Here is a 16932-nt window from a genome sequence, read left to right as displayed (position 1 = left end):
CGTCACTGTCAACCGTCCGCACCACGGAAGTGCGATGTTTTCACCGCACTGGCGGTTTTTTGCCCTCTGCTTGCCTTCTCTTCCCTGTTTTCGTCTCTGCGTATCCTGCGTCCACTCCCGGTTCTGCCAAATCAATACCGTTGCCTAGCGCGGGCGGCTGAGGAATCGATACTGGACGCCAGGTGGCATTCACTTTGCTGCAACCGAACATGGCCAATATTGGTCAAAGAATTTTCCTTTAAAACGCGATGTTCTCGTTCTGCGCTCCGATTTGGCAGCATCCCAACACCAGCGATTGCTTTGTTTACGTTTTTGAATGACGCGCCATACCGCAGCCAATGGTTAACCAGGACTCAGCGCGCCGAGCGGCTGTAGCCAATGGTTGAGGAGCTTATAACTGGTGCGTTGGCGTCCTTCGTTTCATAAAAGCTCAGGGGCGCACACGAGGCCATATTCCCGGGCAGCTGCGTCGTGGTTGGTGCGCTCAATTCACCTGAGGCGTTCGGCATTCCCTTTGTTGCTTCGTCAGGTAAGATTGCCACGTCTGGGCACTCGTGTTCTGCGCTCAGCGCGAAGAACAGTGCTTTGTCAGCTCTCGTCATCGATTGCCGTTACTGCGTTGTAGCTCGCGAGGCCGACGGAACTGATCCCAGCGACGACGCAGGTTTTGCTTTAGGGTGCGCAAGTGACTGGGTTGTCTTGCGTGGTCTCTTGGTTCGAAATTCATGACATGCGTGTATTTCTGCGCATTTGCAGCTCTCCAATGCAGTCGCACTGTTGTCGTTGCGCCTCAGAACTTCCTGGGTTTTCCTAATAGTTCGTGCTCTGCGCTTGTGCCGTGCATATGATCGCCGCGTAACCCCAAAAATTCATGATATCCTCAGAAATCTGTGATAATTTGCCGTTACAAGCATTTTGTTTCACCACTCCATCAAACGATCGTCCGATCAGGTACCTGATAACCTTTGTTGAAGCATCTGCTTACCGAGGAAGAACTAGAAATCAGCACGCGATGTAGGACTTTTTCAATTGATAGTTTAATTCCCTTGTCCATGCGATGTGACGTGTGATGTCACGGGCTTTCGGAATGTATTATTTCAGTTCATTTCTTATTTGACTGTCATGTCAGTGTGTCCCGCGAAAAAATGATTGTTCACTGCATTTACCTTGGTATTTGAATAGTCTTGTCAAACGCTCAGACTAGGTGTTGTAACCGAAAGTTATCGCCGGTATCAAGCGACGGAACTTTGGAAATGTCGTTTTTTTGAACATAGAATTAGTCGTGGTAAGAAATATGTGAGCGAACCAGTCTTTTTCAGGATTTCACTTCCCAGTCTCCAACCATGGGGAGTTACTGGTCCGCCGAAGCTGATGTTAGTAAGCTCTCCGTTGTTTTGCATGCCATTCATGGTGACCTCCGCCACGACACGGTTTGAATCGCTGGTTCTGCTCTCACATTTATTTCCGTGTGGTGTTGGACGTTTGGTTTCCGTTCCGTCCTTGCATGCGCGGGGGCTATGGCGGCCACGGCTGTGGCACCGCTTCGGCCGCATGCCCCGGCTGTGGCTCTGCTTTGGCCGCATGCCACCGCCGTGTAAATAATGAATGACTGGGGCGGCACACTATTTCCTCCCCGATCTCAAATCAGTCATATGTACGTTACTGGCTCCTGGCAGCACCTTTTTTGTCATCTTGGAGTGGACTGTCTCACACTGGCAGTTATTGCATCCACGGTGTGCATTCTTTCAGTACCACCATATTTGATAATTGGGCGCGAAAGTCTGTTGGAATATAACAACTTTCTAGCGTCATGCTTCCAGCGCCCCGGCCGTTTGACCCCTTTAGTCGATACCCGAAATCACACGGTGCCGCTCTCCAGCTGCCAACGATCCTTTGTTTGAGCGCGTTACATGACTGGCCGGCGGATCCTGGAGCTTTCCTGCACGATCACGCAGCGGGCGCACTTCCACGTCGCGCGCCAGCCGCGCTGGCCGGCGCGTTCTGACCTGCTGACCCGCGCCTGGGTTTGCTGTGCTGGTGCCTGGTCGCTCATTCGCTGCCGTGTTTTAATGCTCCTTTGTTTCTCAGTCCTGGAATGTCTGATGGTTTGTTGTCAATCTGAGCCTTTGTTTTGCACCGGGTATTCACACGTCTCCATGAGCTGCCTGCACATGCGTGACATGTAATGAACGCCTTGTGCGCGGTAATTGTATAGTTAAGCGTGACACAACATATTTTTTTTCGATGCTGCATATTTGCTGTACTCGAATTCATAGTCTATCACTCGCTTACAATACATTGCTGCTGATTGAAATTAATTGCGCCCTGACCTGTATTGGATGGTTCTCTCAAATTTTAATCGAAGCTATCTGCAAAATGTCTCATCCAGTGGAAACTCGGTTGGATCAGCGAGTATAAATGTGTCCGCGAGTTTTGACCTCAGTGTACTGGTATTGCCGCCCGCTAGGAAGTGTCATTTTTTAGTTTTCGTTTGTCATATGGTTTCTTCCAGTGTGTTTGCAAGTAACATTGAATTTGCCATGCATGCTCAGAACGGTACTCTGCCACTCTTCATAGCAATACCGGTATTTAAAGCTCGCATATTCGGTGCTTTTCAGACTGGTGCTCTCTTACTAAAGAGTTGCTTTTCTTCTTTTTCCGTTGTGAATATTTTTGGCCGTCCATACTAATTACCACGCTTATTATTCTTGCCCTTCCTCTGTTGGACCAAGTTGCCACATGCAGTCACTTACATTCTTGAGGATTCTGTCGCGGTTATCCAACCAAACGTCCATGTGGCCCGTTTTTAAGTTGGGAGCCCCCCCCCCCCCCCCCCCACGTGGCTGATGCATTGCTTCGCTCTTTTTCAGCCCGCAGACCCCAACGCCACCGTCGACATGAGTGCCGGAGACAGTAAGTGGAGATTGCCGACGGCTGCATGTGAAAGCCGCACCCCGTGCCCTGCGCCTTATGCATGTCATCCCCGCCATCCGTCGTCGCATCCGACCTGACCGGAGCCTGTCTCGCCGTGACTGGGCCCTGCCGTGATCCGAGGTCACCCCGGCGCAGGTCGGGGGTCACGCCAGCGGGGAGGAGCGTGCACCCGCTGACTCACTGCTGGAGTCGGTCTGGCGGGGCCGTATCGATTGCACGTCGGGGCCGGCCCGACTCTGACGGCGCTTGCTCCCTGTGGCGGCCGACGCCCCGCACTCCGAACCGTCCAGTCGACCGTCGATTTCGTCGCCGCCGGGCCGGCAGGGCGTGTCCACTTGGTGCTGGGAACCTCTGCTGGACGGACGGTGTCGCCGCACGCCTCCCCTCCTCAGCAGGCAGCCATGATTTTCAGCCTGATCAAAGGTTCGGTGTACAGCTGCTTTTGCAACAGCTGCTCGGTTCCAGCCGTCGCGGCCCAAGGTGAGACGATTGCGGCCCGGGGCGTGACTCTGCAGTCATAGCGGACTCGCCGGTCAGTATGTTCCGCTGGCACGACTCCGGTATTGGGACGCGCCCATGTGGCCTGCCTGGGCCGAGTTTCGACATGGCCGTTTACCTCGGGTGGAGGGTGCCATGTGGCCGCGAACGGCCGGGGCTGACTCGACTTTCATCTCGTGGGATGGTGATCTACCGTGAGCGAAGCCCGCCCGCCGTTTGAGAAACGCCGCCGTCGCGTGGCCGCGGCTAGGCTGAGCGGGGCTCCGAACCGGACGTTGCCCAAACCCGCCTCTCGTAGCGGGCGTCGGTCTGCGTTCCGGCCGTGCGTGGGCGGCCTGCCGGGGTGTCGTGGGCGACAACCCCAAGCCGCACCCCGTGCGCCGACGAGGCGGCGCGTCCGGTCCGATCCTGCCGTCTGGCCGCGCCCGCGGCCTGTCGCCTCTCTGTGCGCGGGACGATCCGCGGGCTTTTGCCGCGGCGAGCTGAGCCGCAGAGACCGCGGCGCGCGTCGCGCTGCAGCGGGACGGTCGCGCCGTAACGATCATGGTGCGGCGCTCCTGGCGCTGGTTTTCACGATCGAGGGGCGGGGGGCGAAATGTCAGCGTCGCGTTGTCGCAAGGTTGTTGGCCACTTGCCTCGGCGAGACCCTGGACGCGTCGATAGCCTGGCGAATCCGGCTTAATGTCGACCGCTTGCCGCCTGCCTCATATGGCGCGTGACTCACGGGGAGGGGCCACCGGGTGGCGCCGCCGGCTGTCTGGGTCGGGTCAGCGGCGGTTGCCATGGCTGCGGACTGCCGCCGGCGCCGTGTCCCCGCCCCCCTGCCCCACCGTCGCTGTCGCGGAGGGCTCGGCTCCTGGGGACCCGCTCCGACTGCGGACGTAGCGACAGGCGGGACGGAGCATCAAACGATTTCTGGATGGTATCCAGCGCATGTTTTAGTATGGTTTGCATTGAAAGCACTGGCTTTCGCTCATGGTGTTGACAGGCGTTTTTTATGAAACGTGGCGCACACCGGATTTCAATCGCGGTCGCTGACCATGACGCAAGACAGATGAGCGTGTTTCGAAACACGCCGACATTTCCCAAATCACAGCCGATCGAGCAGCTGTGCAAGCCCCTAGTCGTTACGATTCCATCGGATCTAGTGCTCGCTATGCTAAGACCCACCATGCCGTTCGCTGGGGTGCCCAACCAGAATTGCACGGACCCGCCGCTGTGGCCGTCCTGGCGGCGTGAATCAAGACTCCTAGCCGGGGACTGCAGGGGCGGGCTGGCCGTTCTGGCGGCGTGACTCGGGACGCCCCGCCAGGAACTGCAGGGGCGGGCTGGCCGTCCTGGCGGCGTGACTCGGGACGCCCTGCCGCAGTGACGCCGCCCGTCCGCGCTGAGGAGGCGATGCGGCGGCTCGGCCAGCGGCGGCGATCGATGCGTGCAGACGGAAAACATTCCGCCGGCCTGTCGCCCGGTGTTCGCACCCGGCCACCGCAACTGTCTGCCGCCCGTCCCAGGCGTATCAAGGTCAAACCGTTCTCACATTCTAAATTTGGTTCATTCTTATGGATGTTGGGCCGTCAGAGACTCTTCTAACCGATCTGCGGCGCGTTAAGTCATTGTACGATCAAGTCTGTATTTAGCTGGTGTGAGTATATCGAGATATCGAGCATAATCAGCCTGTCTGCCTTCCTTGAACTCGTTGACAGGAAGGGATCAGCTCGTTGGCATTGAGATCACTTTCGTTGCTCTAGGCTGGGTTTTCCAGTTGCATACCAAACATCGTGCTGGATGTTATTTTTCCTTATCCCATTTAGATCAAAGAGATAATTTTGTTTGACAAGCGCTTTCTTATTTTTTTGAATTTTGCAGTTGCCAGCTTTTCTCATGTACAGCAATCACAGTCTGTCTTTCGGGCGTAGTTAGCTGACACACCAGGGTGCGGGGTTTCACACACCAGGCTTCGAGTGAACCGACATTGATTTCCGCGTGATTGAGTCCACTTGGTGGTGGTCGTTCGGTCTAAGAACTAATTCTTCAATTTCACAGTGCCTCGATCAAACGAAAAGTTGTGCAAGTGTCACATCAAATAAACAAGGATGACGGAACTGTCTACAAATGTGACAACAACATTTTGGGCTGTCTTTGTTTGCACATAATATCGTCCGTTTTTAAAAAAAATATGTTTGAATAATATCATCCGTTTTGTCAATGTGCCACCAATTACCCGAATGGGGATAAAGGTCGTTATCACCCTGACGCACGGTTGATGCAGAGCAACCTCCCCTCGGCGAGAGTTGCACCAGCCTACCTTTCAAACGTGTCATGCAGCGCAGCGCGGCCGCTGGAGCCGGCGCTGCAGCGTTGGCTGACTGGACTAGGTACAGCCGACCCTACGCCGCAGGTTTGAAACTGGCCACACGGCGAGCTGGCAGCGAGCCAGCGCGCTAGCCTCGGCCGGGCGTCGCAGTTCCTCTCTCTCTCTTTGTTGTGGTCGCCGGCCCGCAGGCCGCCAGCTGATGGTGCACAGGGTAGCCGAGCGGCACCCACTCGCTCTGCAACGGATTTGTTTGCAGAGCGGGGATGGGGTGTCCAGGATAGACCGCTGAAGGGGATGGCTTCGGTTCGTTGGAGGCGTGCATGGGTACAGCAGGCCTTGGAGGGGACCGTTTTCGGCGCGGCCAGAGAAAAACACTGGCAGCTATCCTATGCCGCTTTGTTCGCTGTCGTGCGGCGCCCGGCCACCCAAGGTCGTTTGTGTTGACGTTCTAGTCGCGGGCGCTGGAATCGTTGGGCTACGGGTTTACTGGGAGGGCTATCTCGGCGTGCTATCACAGAATTTGCGCAGGTTTTGCCGCTGTTTGTTAGCCGAACCACGGCAGGACCTGTTGCGGACGGGACACCTCCTGCGATGGGAATCTGCCGACGAGGAGGCGTTTGCGCGAAGCGCGTACGTCTGTTTTGGGCGCGTTTGAAAGCTCGGCTGGCCTGCGTGGTTGTGCGTGTGGGACTGCCATCGCCGGACTTGAAAGCAAGCCAGCGTCTATTTCTGCGCCTGTGGTGCGTGCCTCTGGCAGAGCGCATGCGTCCGCGTCTGTGTGTAAATATTTGGGCAGGGTGGCGCACCGGGACGTGCGTTGACCGTGCGCCGGCCGGCGCCAGGTGCCGGGGTCGGGATCTGGGCCAGTGATGCGCCACCAGCCTGCCAATGTACACCGAGCCGGCGCTCACTTTCGCATCACAAGGACATTCCTGCCGACTTGGGGAGTTGGACTGAACTGATGGCGTGTTTGAGCCGCCACGGATAGGTTTGAGAAGGAGACTGAGGGAGTTTGAGGAAAAGTAGCTCACTAGAGTTTTTGTCAGAAGCGTTTTTAATTCAAATGCAGTCCAACGAAATCCAAGTGGACGAACAAAGGGAACGCTTTCACAGCTAGCTCGAACTACCGCACGCTGCTTGCGCGAGCATGTGGAGCTCCCTATCTTTCAGTCGGGTGTACCGTCGGCTGATCTGACGTGTTTTGCCGGACGTGCCGCGCAACTTTGTCATAACCGTGACAACACGGATACGGTCCGCCGACCCCTGCCGCAGCTGATGGTGGCGGCGCAGTTGTCTACTGCGCATGACCTCGCGCCGCTCATGAGGTCGCCGCGTGCACGGTACGACGTAGCCGCAACCAGTCCTGGTCACGTGATGCCGCTCCCAGCTGGTCGGCCAGCTGGTGCGAGGTCACGTGACGACGCGCTTTCCATCGTCGGAAGGGGAGGGGAGGGGGGGGGGGGGACGGACACTGCGCAGTCCGGCGCGGCCTTGCGGGGGCGTTGCCCGCGGCTGGGTCCCGTCGCCGCGCGCGGCGCCTCTGCACGCGGCGCAAATACCTGCCGCGGCGGCCTTTGTGGCGTCTGCGCCGGGGCTCGACGTGGGCGGCGCCGGCGGCCGCGCGGGCCGAGGTCAGCGGAGGTCAGCGGACAAAGGGCTCCCGCCAGCCCGCCGACTGATGCGCGCGGGACGACGCGGCGTCGCTTACAGTGGGACGGGCCCGGGACGAGGCGGGCGGCCAGACTTCCGGGACGGTTTTTGCCCTGTCTCGCTGCGCGGTGTTGTGGCTGATCCGGGCTCGGCCGCCTCCGCTTGCCAATGGGAATGGCTCCGCTCCGCCTCTCACTCCGCCTGTACTGTGCGTCTCAGACCGACGCGGCGCTTACAAGGCGGTCAAGAAGAACAACAAGCCTCACTGTAAGCAGCCGAAGAGACGGCATTTTATCAGTAAGTGTGGCACCAATGGTTGACCTGATGCGGCTCCCTCCGTTTTGTGGCCTTTTTTCTTTTGTGCTTGCTTCCAAAAGGAGCCGTGCTCCGCATATCCGTTTGGCATACGTCCCGCCCCGCTGCTCGCATGAGCCCAACCCGCCGTTAATTGGAGAGCCCTGCCGCCTTCCAGCGCAGAGCTGAGCTGCATGTTGAAGCAAACGGCAGCTCCCGCCGGGATTCGAACCCAGTTTTCTGGGTTGGGGCCCGACCGTCAGCACCCGTCGGTGGCTCTGCCGCTGTGTGTTGTCCGCATCAGCCGGCCCGTGAAGCGGCCATGATTGTGCGGACCGTGTCGCCGTTCCCGAGCGCTATTTATAGCGTGGGGCGCGGCCGGGCCGCCCGCACGGCGTCCCGCGGGTCGGGCCGGCGGCGGCCCTCGCCCCTCGCCGGTCGATACGGCCGCCGGGACCGGCCGACGACCCCCGCCGCCGGTCGTGTTTACCCGCCGGGACGCCGCCACGGCTGCCTAGCGGTAACAGCAATTAGCGATCATGACCGTGCCGGGCACCGGCCGAAATAGTGCCGGCACCGCGCGAGCCCGGCCGCTTCATGGCTCGCCTGCGCCCGGCTGCGCAGCGGACGCTTCGCTGTGCCGTCGCTGCCTCTTTGTGCGCTCGGCGCTTGTCGATTGGCTCGGCGCGACGTCTTGCGTTTTTTTTTTCGCGCGCTTGACCGTGGTAGTGGGAACTGGCCGCGCCGCCGGGGTGGCCCGGGCCGCGCTGTGTTAGCGGTCAGCGGGTCCGACCGCGGCCTGACAACCCCCTCACCTCGCCGCTGCTATCGGTGGCGTGACGCGAGGCTGACTCCGTTCGCTTCCCGTCAGATACGGCCGTGGAGGCGGCGCGCTTTGCTGCGCCGCATACTGATGCGGGCCGGCGCGGCCGAGGCCTGCCTCTTTGTCGGGTGTTCCACCGTGCGGCCCGGACGGGCGGGCCTCGCCCTCGCCCGGGCCGCCGCCGCCAGTCTCAACACCGGTGGCACTTGTCCACCCATGTGCCGTTTGTTCAACACACCTCGCCGGTTCCGGTCTGGGCCAGACGCGGACGGCCCCCGCCCCGCCCCGTCCCTTCCCGTCCCGTCCCGTTTTCATGCAGGCTGGGCCGGCTTGACGCCCGCGCCTCAGCTGTTGTTGCATCCGGCCGGCCTTTGTGGCGGCGTTGCATGATCGCCCGCCGTGCGACAGCGCCGGCACGTCAATGTTGCCGGTCGCTCGACGTTCGTGCCCCCGCTTCTCCTCCCCCTCCCCGCACCAGCCCCACCCCAGCCCCGTCCGCCGTGCACGTCACCGCCTGACGTCGGTGGGCTGCTTTAGTGCGTGCATGTCGCCACTGCGTTTGTCTGTATGGTGCCCGCGGCCTGCAGAGTGGCATCTGACAGCCAGTCAGACGCCCACCGGTTTGTATGTTTGTGTGTTACGCACCGCGCTGGCGGCCGGGTTTTTGTGCTCAAGTGTCTGCGCGCCTCGTGGCCGTCAGCTGTTTGTCGTTGTGCGCGTGTCGGAGGACCCTGGCTCAAAAACAAGCCTCGCCCGCGGCTTTGCCCGTCGCTCTGTAACGGCGCGATGACAAAATCGAACCACATTCACCAGCGCTGTCTCGCCTGATGTAGTGACCCACCTCAAGGACGCCGCTGCGAACGCATTCAAATCAGTCGCGATCTAACACGTCGCCAGTGAGAGAAGGCCACGGAGGTGGCGGCGAGTCGTAATGCGCTCGGCCGGCGCGGCGGCACGCGTCGCGTTTAATACCGCGGCCGCGGGAAGGACGCCGCCGGCCGGCCGTGCCGCCCACCGGGTCAGCCGTCACGCTGTGCCGCAGCCGGCGGCAGCGCGGCGCGCGGCCGCGTACAGGAGCAGGCCATTTGTTACGGCGTTAGGCAACGCCGAGCGTTGCGCTGGCTGGTGGCTGCGTGCCGCGCCACTGCCGCCGTGTGCACGCCCCGGATCTGCCATGGAGCCGTGGGTCGCGGCTGGGCTGTTGCGCCGGGTGTGTGAGAGGGACGTGACGCGTCGCGGGCCCCCTGCGCGCTGGGTCGGTCGCCGTCCGCGTCTCCGGCGTCGCTCGCCGTCCGCACCGCTCGTCTCCGAGGGAGCCTGTACCCATGGCAGGGGACGCCCTCTGGGGGATGCGCTCCCACTCGTGGCGGATGTCGCCCCGACTGTCAGTCGGGAGGCCCCCCCCCCCCCCTCCCGCCGACCACTGCTGTGCGGTGGGGCGCCGTCGTGCTGGGAAGTTCCTTTCCGCGCCACGTCAAGTTAACGGCATGTCTGAGACATGAATGTGTTGCCGTGCGTCGGGGCGTGATCATGTGACCGCGTACAAACCGGCTTGGTTCCCTGTGCGTGCTCGCCGTCGCTGCTTATCCGTCGTGGTGCGGCGTCGCCGGCGGCCCAGTCACGGAGCGGGCAGTGTATGGTACCGGTCCTGTGCCGCAGCCACCGAGGGGCCCTGTCACGGAGCGGGCAGTGTATGGTACCGGTCCTGTCACGGAGCGGGCAGTGTATGGTACCGGTCCTGTCACGGAGCGGGCAGTGTATGGTACTGGTCCTGTGCCGCAGCCACCGAGGTGCGCTGCCAGGAGAAGTCCGGCGGCCTGGCGTATGAGGTCATCCTGGCCACGCCCACCACCGAGCCGCCGGCCAACGTCGCCTCGCCGGCGCCCAAGGCCACGCCCACCGCTGATGACATCAACAAACGGCTGCAGGCCGCCGAGGAGCGCAAGAAGGTGAGCACTGAACGGACGGCAGGACGGCCCGCCCGCGGGCCTTAGCACGGCCAGGCATGAGGTGGTGGCGCCCTGTGCTGCAGGGTGGCGGCCGAGACTCCGGATGCGGGCGGGCTGACCTCGGCCGGATGTAGCGGCCGCGAGGAGGGGACGGGTCATTGCTCGCGCACCTGTCTCACATCCATGGCGATGAGATTGCGGACTGGCCAGATGGCAGCTGGTCTGACCACCATGATACGGTCGGCCGTCCTGTCCTTGTGAGGTCTGACCTGACCTGACCTGACCTGACCTGACCCCCCTCCCCCGCTGTCCGCAGCGACACGAGTACCAGCGCCAGGCCTCAGTAACTGACAAGCTAGCACGGATCGACGAGGCCAGCAAGAAGCGACAGGAAGCCGACCAGCAGTATATCCAGCAAGCGCGTGAGCAGCTGGAGCAGAAGATGGGCGCCAACGTCAAGAATCGCGAGAACATCATCAAGGGCATGCAGGAGAAGCTGAAGGAGCACGTGAGTGACCGCCTCACGCACCCCGTCTCGCGGCACGGGCCTGGCGTGCGTGTCTAACGGCTGCACCCCGGATCTGACGGAGACCAGCGCGCGGGAGCCAGTTTTCGATCATAGCTTATGCTGGTGGACACCAGCCGCCCTTGTCTACAAAGAGACAGTTGGATCCGGGGTTCAGGTGTCGCTTGTTTGGCATGCTGAGTTCCATAGGCACCGGCCCAGACAGGCCCGGCACGGCTAATGTGTATTTATTACGCTTTGCCTTAGATGGTTATGTTACTGCCTCCACCACCTAACGTCCTACGGTCTCTCGCTGTTTTCGTCCACGTATATCGACCTTGGCGGACGGACCTGCCACCTGCTGGACTGTGGTGGAACTAATGGTGGGTACGGTCTCCGTGTGGCGCAGCTGGAGCAAGTTGAGGCCGTTCAGAATAAGACGCGCGTCCAGTACGCCGAACTGGCCGCCTCCATCCAGGAGAAACAGAAGGGAGCCGAGGAGGCTCGCGATGAAAACCTCCGCAAAACGCTCGAGAAGCTTAAGGAAAAGGTGAGCGTGTACAGCCAATTGGCGGAGGGCCCCTAATGACATTGTTGTCATTGCAATGTTGACACTGCTGCGTCTGGACATCTGGGGCGTCTTGTTCTGATAATTTTTAAAGTGAAAATCCAGCTAGTTGGGGGATGGGTGATTTGAGCAGAACAGTGTAAAAGGTAGCATATGAAGTAGTATAGCATAGCATAGGAAACAGTAGCCTCTGTTTCGTATAATTATGGAGTGGTGGGATCCAACCCTGACCAAAGCGCACCCTGCTCGTACGGTATTCATCGAATGTCCCCTGGTTAGAACCACCCAGCGAGCTGTTAATGAAGCCAGCGGATGGGAGGTAAGGAGTACAGTCGATCCCGTTCCCAAGCCTGTGGCGTGGCCCCTGTCTCCGGGGCGGGGCTGTGAGGACCGACATCTGACGGACGGCCGACCCCGGCGGCGGCAGGAGGAGCAGGGGGAGAAGGTGCGTGCCGCGCACGTGGAGCACATCAAGCAGCTGAAGGCCAACATGGACAGCTGGGAGATCAAGCTGAAGAATGCCGAGGAGAAGCGCGTCAAGGAGATGCAGAAGAAGGTGGAGATGCTGCACGAACACGTGAGACACGCCCTCCGGCCTGTGACGGGCCCGCCGCATGACTGCCTGCGCTCTGGCCTGTTCTGTGTGCTCATTGGAGGTGTGCAGTGGCCAGCGTTGTGGACCGCTCTGTCGGCATGCCTTTAATCACCGTGCTTTAATCACTTGAATCACGGAAGGGACGCTATGTGACATCGCCGTGGAGGCGCTATGAACCGTGATTGCCGTTGGCATCTTGTTGAAGCCTTACATTGGCTGGATATCATGTAACAAAGCAGTTGTGAGTGCCAGGACCGCAGCGTTGTCGCAGCGTCTCGCGCGACACTACGCCCTGCCGGCGTGCCGACCATCGGCGAGCGCCCCGCCGTCGCCACCGCGGCGGCCCTGCCCTCACGTCTGTTGCCCGCGCACTCCGCAGAACACGGTGAAGCTGCAGAGTGCACAGCAGATGGCCGAGCAGAAGACCAAGGACCTGGCCAAGCGGGTGGAGGAGACGCTGCCGGAGAAGCTGGCCAGCGCCGAGCAGCGCCGCCAGGAGGGCATCGGCAAGGTGGTGGAGAAGGCGCGTGAGGAGGTGAGAACAGCAGCAGCTGCTGCGACGGGGCGTGTGACGTTCGTGCCAGCGGTGCACTACTTCTTGTGCAAAAAAAAACTCACGCGAGCGAACTGTCGTGCATATTTTTGTGGTTATTTGTCGCAGCTGCGGGCTGTGGGTACAAGTAAAGAATCACACGCCCGACGCATTTGCACATTCAAAGGCTTTCCACCTCTATCTGTGGCGTTTGTTTCACAACCGAGTCTGTTAGGGTTGGGGTCCCGGCGCGGCGCTGGGGACCGTGCCTGATTTCCCCCTGCCTCCCCGCCAGCTGAGCAAGGTGCCGGTGGTGAGGTCCAACATGGAGGAGTCCGTCAAGATGCAGGAGACCAAAGTGCAGGAGCTGGTACAGGCCAAGCTGGTGCAGGCTGAGGAGCGGCGCCTGGAGCTGATCGAGAAGCAGCGTGAGAAGCTCAAGGAGCGGGTGAGTGGCGACGCGCGGCCGTCTCGCCGACCGCATGAGGCTGTCATGCGGCGTCGCCGCTCCGGACAGCAGGCGCGTGCCGCCGACGCGCCCCGCCTCAGCGCGCTAAGGAACGGATTTGCGGGCCTTCCTGTCTGGTCGTGTGTGTACGCCCACCTGGGAGGTTTTGTCGCGAGCGTAGCGTGTTACCGTTGTAGCGTTGCGCGTGGGGACTTGACGCCAAGAGGTCTTGTTGTCGGCGACGCTCGGTCCCGTGGCGGCTGGCGTGTACCCCGGCTGCTGACGGAGCGTTTTCGGTCGTCGGGCGTGCCACCCACCCGCCCGCCTTATGCAAGCCGTCCTCTTGTCTCCTGGTGTGCTGTCCCGCTGTCTCCCAGAGAGTGACGCCTGTCTGGGCCCGCAGGAGCGTCACGGCGAGGTGGTGCGCCAGAACAAGGAGCGCGTCTCCGAGGGAGACAGCCAGTAGGCGTCGGAAACGCCAGAGGGACGCCGCGCGCGGGTGTCCGCTCTCTTCTGCTGTCTCTCTCTGAAAATTACATACATGGAAAAGATCAGAAAAAAACCAAGAACGATCTCTAGTCATAGAGTTTCCCCCTATTCTCCGGTTTTGTTTGCAGAAGTTTATTGCTTTTGAAGCGCGCGTGCAGCTGCCGTGACTCCGTTCTTCTCGCCCTGTTGCTCCTGTGTGTACATAGTTCTTCACGACGTGGAAGCGGTACGACGGAAGGATCTCCCGCCGGTGTGGTGGCGCGCCGCCGCGTGCGGGCGTGCGTGCGTGAGCGAGCAGCTGTGTGGATGGTGCGCCCCGGAGCGGAGTGCCAGGCCAGGGACCTACGAGACGCAGCCGAGCAGGCGGGCGCGCGAGAGACCAGATGTGACTGTTCACTGCCGCGCGCCAAATCGCCGACTCGGCGCCTGTCAGGCGACGCCCGCAAGTGTATACTGTGCTTGACGCCACCTGTGTAGCTCAAATTATTATTTTTGCACCGTTTGGTTACTAGTCGCAATGCGTACAGATCGAGTTCCACATTAATACTATAGGATATTAAGGCTTGTCCTTTGCGCCGACATGTGAAATACAAGGTGCAGATGACGCGGAGGTGTCTGGGCGAGGACGGCGGCCCGTGAGGCGGCTGCCACTGTTCATCGGACAGAGGGCGTGGGGTCATGGAGCTCATCGTCCATGGACCGGTGCTGCAGAAAAGAGAACAGGCCCGTGAAAGAGTTCCGGAGCTCGAATAGGAACGATTATCACATAGCTGGGGCGGGATGCCCCATGGGTTTGGACATGGGCCGCGTGCCGTGAGAGTGCCGCGCAGACAAAGGTGGGATTCTGCATTTGCAGGTGCCTAATAGTCTACCGCTCCTCATTTGCACGCATTGATATCGTTATCAGACATAAAACGCTGATGCCATCTGGTGAACCAATGAACCTACAACAGCAGGGTATTTTGCGCAGCGTTTTGCACGGAAGTGGGTTGCCAGAACGGGCGGGGGGGGGGGGGGGTAGATGATGCGGCATGGTCTGCCCACTCGACTGACTCATAAGGCGCAGGGCCGTGGGCAGCCATGCTGAACGCTGTGAACGTTGCTCTACTCTCACGTCAAGTTCTATTGAGAGCGAGCCAGGTGTTGGTCATCGAAAATCCCTCTGAGAACCTGACCATCATCACCATCGTTCCGTCAAACACATTAAGTGTGTTTGCTCGGCCTGACAACAGGGAGCACGACTTTGTCGTCGCATCGGCTCCGGCACCCACGGAGATCGATGGCTGCGCCTGCATGCCCAACACCGACGCTATCAGGAGACGCACGCCATCCGCGCACCCTGTCATCAGCGTGATTTCCGCTGATGCTTCTCAAGCACGCGAGGCGAGCTCAAGGTCGAACGATTTCAACGCACTGGGTCCAACGTTCAGAAGAAAGGATGCGGCAGGACGACTGTGGGTGTCCTGTATGTGGTGTTCTCGTACACGCCTCTCCCCAGGGTTGCCCTGGATCCTCCCTTAACGGATCCGGCGCGCGCAGGAGCCGACGCGCAGCAGGAGAGTCGGCTGATGGCTGCCGCGCGTGTCGTATGTGTGCGTTATCATACAAGGGTGCGTTCCCGAATACAAATCCCGATTGGACCCCTGAGTGTCAGCGGCGCAGCGGCGGTGACGGGAGACTCGGAGGATAGAACACTGTCGACTGTCGGTGATTCGCGAGATCCTTCCAGGCGTTGTAGATGACAAAGGAGAGCCTTCCCTCGCATCATACATGTATGCCCCAGCCTACACCGAGCAGCCTAACAAAATGTACCGGCTGCGCCGCATGACGTCACTAGGAAGCACACACGACGTCAATGCAACACCAGTGGCATACCGAATTTACCATGAACAGTGGATTGCGGGGGGGGGGGGAGGAGCAGGGACACAGGCTACCCCGGACAATAATTAACAATCCTCCATGACGATGTACGGAAACAAACAAGGCTAATATCGTGCATCCCTCTCTACATTCTTCACGTTCTCTACCTCACAGGCTCCTTCGCCTCTGGGATTCCCTTTTTGCTACAACCCAGCGAGCCCTCCATACTTACTGTTTCTGTGGGGAGCTATCGAAACGTCCAAGATGGCAGCGTCCAATGTTTATGTCATCCAAAATGACAACATCCACCGTTCAAAACATCCAAAATGCGTCCTATTTCGTGCGTATTGGCGGGGTTTAAGGTATCCAAGCGCGCAACATCCAAACCCATAACATCCATTGTGCACAGCATCCAGCGATCACAACGTCCAGAATTAGTGTTGATTCCTGCTTCTAGTTGGCACTACAGTGGCGCATTTCTTTCGGCTCCTGCCGTATGCATGTACAGCAATGCCATACTTTGCTCTTTTGTCGACAGATGATTTGAGGGGAGGGGGGCGGGGGTGACCCACATTCATAAGGGACTTCGAATTAAAATAGCCACGTTGAAAACCTTTCGGTGCTGTTCAAAATTCTGCCGTTCCCCCCTGCTGACCTAAGACCCTCTAGGTTCTGAGTTGCACGCCGCGAAAATAGGGCGATACGGCCTGGAGTGCTGTGGGTGGCCTATGAAAAAGACGTTCTTATGTTCCTCCAGACCTACCACGGACTACATGCATCTGTCTCTTCCCCTCACACAACATGCTAATTATGTTTTCAGTGTTGCTGTGAGCTGGCTAACTTTTGTCGCACTCGAAGTTTAAGGTAGTCGGAAGGGAGATTTATCCATTTGGCAGCCGAACCATCAACATGGGCTATGAGCACCATAAAAGGCGTAGCAACAGCGCACAACGCGCAAAACAATGTACCGCGCGAATTGCCACGCCTCAGCCGTACAGCCATTCTCGTCATGCATATATTTGCTTGTGCGTAGGCGTTTAGACGCATGATGGGTCATCCCACTTACAATTACCAACCGCCGATCATTTCAAACTTAATAATCACAGTCAAGGCCGGGTAGCAAGCCACGCCTCATCGCCTCAATACGTAAGTCATCATTGTTTTCGTAATTGGTCGTTCGCCTCCATGCGTAAGTCCTTGTATGTCACTCGTATGGGTATAGGGGAAGGGAGGGCCTGAGAGCCAGGCCTGTCCCTTCTTTTCAAGGTTGGGGGGGGGGGGGGCATTGTTAACTGCCTTCTCACACTTTTCAGATTTTATTTGCGTTTAGCTAACTTTTGTATTATATTAAACGCGCATGCCGATTTACCTACTTTATCAGTCATGTTCCTCAAACCACACTTGACAAAATTACTTCACGTGGTAAATGGCCACATCTTGTCCTGACGTGAACGGCAAACGGATATTTTTAGG

The 16932-nt window shown here is 59.3% G+C and overlaps 1 protein-coding gene across 4 annotated transcripts; it reads left to right on the top strand.

Annotated features, from left to right (window-relative positions):
• Nucleotides 1-430: 430 nt before the first annotated feature.
• LOC119098511 (golgin subfamily A member 6-like protein 1) lies at nt 431-14205 on the top strand. Of its 4 annotated transcripts, none has more exons than XM_037221458.1 (10): nt 431-529; nt 1320-1373; nt 2871-2913; nt 10296-10462; nt 10779-10970; nt 11377-11517; nt 11963-12112; nt 12510-12665; nt 12958-13110; nt 13514-14205. In XM_037221458.1, exons 2-10 carry the CDS (start codon nt 1344-1346, stop codon nt 13574-13576), a joined length of 1095 nt encoding a protein of 364 aa, XP_037077353.1. In that variant the 5' UTR covers nt 431-529; nt 1320-1343; the 3' UTR covers nt 13577-14205. The 4 variants fall into 4 exon arrangements, with proteins under 4 accessions (XP_037077353.1, XP_037077356.1, XP_037077354.1 ...); XM_037221459.1 differs by lacking the exon at nt 431-529 and adding an exon at nt 558-677; XM_037221460.1 differs by lacking the exon at nt 431-529 and adding an exon at nt 914-951.
• The last annotated feature ends 2727 nt before the right edge of the window (nt 14206-16932 follow it).

Source organism: Pollicipes pollicipes, unplaced genomic scaffold (genome assembly GCF_011947565.3).
Source record: "Pollicipes pollicipes isolate AB1234 unplaced genomic scaffold, Ppol_2.1 Scaffold_4740;HRSCAF=5597_pilon_pilon_pilon, whole genome shotgun sequence".
NCBI lineage: Eukaryota > Metazoa > Arthropoda > Thecostraca > Pollicipedomorpha > Pollicipedidae > Pollicipes > Pollicipes pollicipes.
Note: the sequence above shows the minus strand (reverse complement) of the source record. Positions and strands in the feature narration are given on the sequence as shown.